Source organism: Cyphomyrmex costatus, unplaced genomic scaffold, assembly GCF_001594065.2.
Source record: "Cyphomyrmex costatus isolate MS0001 unplaced genomic scaffold, Ccosl1.0 C2317179, whole genome shotgun sequence".
Classification (NCBI taxonomy): Eukaryota; Metazoa; Arthropoda; class Insecta; order Hymenoptera; family Formicidae; genus Cyphomyrmex; species Cyphomyrmex costatus.
In genome coordinates, this window is record NW_017274729.1 from 1 (window position 1) to 1,906 (window position 1,906).

Below are 1,906 nucleotides of genomic sequence, written 5' to 3' on the forward strand. Positions count from 1 at the left end.
TCTCTCTCTCTCTCTCTCTCTCTCTCTCTCTCTCTCTCTCCCTCTCTCTTCTTCTTTTTTTAATAATACATATCACACTGAGCCAGCTATGTGTGTGTCCATCTAGTTTTGGCCTGCACTTCCTCACGCACTTTCTCATCCACGTGCCTCACACATAGGGATGCCGAGGGCACGTCGTAGTGCTTGCCCTCGTCGCCCCCGCTGTCGTTCCTTTCGTCATCTCAGAGGACACGTGGAAGTATGCTCGGGAGTGCTGCTTCGGATCCGGGGGTTTCTTCTCGGTCTCGTTTTACGTCTCGATGCGCGCCGACGAGACTCGGGCCGCGGTGCGTCGACTGGCTAGTAACATTTACGAGTACACGTGCACTTACGCACCAGGTCAACGTCCTTAGTGTACCGCATGCCGTCCGCGCAAATTAATCGAACCTGAAATTAATATACAATTATTTATAATGACTATATTTCATATATTAACTATAGCAGTTTTTGAACATGGCCGAAGACACTGCCGCGTCTCCTGATATACGATCGTTATCGGCATAACGACTGAGGGGAGTCACCGTCACCAGTCGGAACTTAATGAATATAATTGCAGTAATTGACGCAGTTGCTTCGAACGATTCCCGCGCGATCGATCACTTGGAAAAATAAAATAGTTCACTTGCTTTGCCTGATCGTAACTAACATGGAATTTAATATCAATTAACAGGAACAAGAGCGATTTAATATATTCCTGTGCGCTGTCTATTTATAGGAAAATAGGAATAGGATTATTCTCATAAGATATAAATATGTATATTGATGCAAAATATTAATTTACTATAAAATTCGACGTTACGCGGAGGAAATATTCTATCAATATATTGTTCCGTTCTGGAAACCAAATTATTCACAAATCCTTTTGTGTGATATATGAATATTTTTTATACCTTGCGCCGCTTAGTCTTCCGCGGTAAACAACAGGAATTGCCGCAACTTCCCCAACATTTAGCAAGCTTCACAGGTCGTCGACTCCGACATCCATTCTCGCTGTAGTACTCCCTGGTATGCTCCTTGCGACAGGTTGGTGCTGCGATATTGATATTAATTTTATTATCAAAACAATTTTAACGTTATTCCATTTAAAATTGTGGTCAAAATTAATACGATAGTCTATTATGACAGTGGGAGAATCTGTCTTTTTTCTAATATCAGATATATGTTCATTTAATCTAATACTCAATTTTCTTTATCTTTCCCTCTTTTAATGAAACTTTTTAGTGTTAGGAATTGAAAAGGTTAATTTGTAAGCATACTGGAAATAAGAAGGAAACTTTCGGAGATCGGTTTGACATAAGAAATTGTAAAATATTTATCGATGATGTGTATATTATATGTAAAGTGTTTATTGTGTATATGGAATTTTATTCTTTGTTCTATAGTGGAAAATATAAATTTATTTTATAATAAATATATATTCGTGGTTCATATATGATAATATTGAAAAAAGAATCACCTTTCTCGCAGTATCGTCCTTGCCAGCCAGTTTGACATCGGCAAGAATAGCTGTTGCCGTAAGGCGACGGTATGCATTGGGATCCTTTTTTGCATTCATGTCCGATACACGCATGTGAAGGCACCAATCCACTTAACGGCATGATGACATCTATTTATATTTAATTAATACATTTTTTTATCGTGAATGTATGGTATTATATAAAGATTTTGAATTAATTTAAAACAGGATAACTTCTTCTAATTTTTTAATCCAATTTAACGTTCTTGTATTGTATATACAATAATTCATCATTTTTTCATAAATGCAAGATGTTGAGTCATTACGTCGTTCAGTCATTTATGTGTGTGTATATATATATATATATATACACGTTGTGTAAAAAATAAAATGTTAATTTTAACTCAAAGA

The 1,906-nt window shown here is 36.7% G+C and overlaps 1 protein-coding gene across 1 annotated transcript; it reads right to left on the reverse strand.

The window, feature by feature from the left end:
- Positions 1-13: 13 nt before the first annotated feature.
- LOC108771262 (protein slit) lies at positions 14-1,640 on the reverse strand. The gene is made up of 3 exons (XM_018550523.1): positions 1,496-1,640; positions 930-1,069; positions 14-426 (listed from the first exon to the last, which is right to left on the reverse strand). Exons 1-3 carry the CDS (start codon positions 1,635-1,637, stop codon positions 340-342), a joined length of 369 nt encoding a protein of 122 aa, XP_018406025.1. The 5' UTR covers positions 1,638-1,640; the 3' UTR covers positions 14-339.
- Positions 1,641-1,906: the final 266 nt, after the last annotated feature.

Coding starts and splice junctions, on each gene's coding strand:
- LOC108771262 (XM_018550523.1), bottom strand. CDS start 1,637: ATGCCGTTAAGTGGATTGGTGCCTTCACATGCGTGTATCGGACATGAA. Junction 1,070..1,495: donor AGGACGATACTGCGAGAAAG/GTGATTCTTTTT, acceptor TCAATATCGCAG/CACCAACCTGTCGCAAGGAG. Junction 427..929: donor GGAAGACTAAGCGGCGCAAG/GTATAAAAAATA, acceptor TATTAATTTCAG/GTTCGATTAATTTGCGCGGA.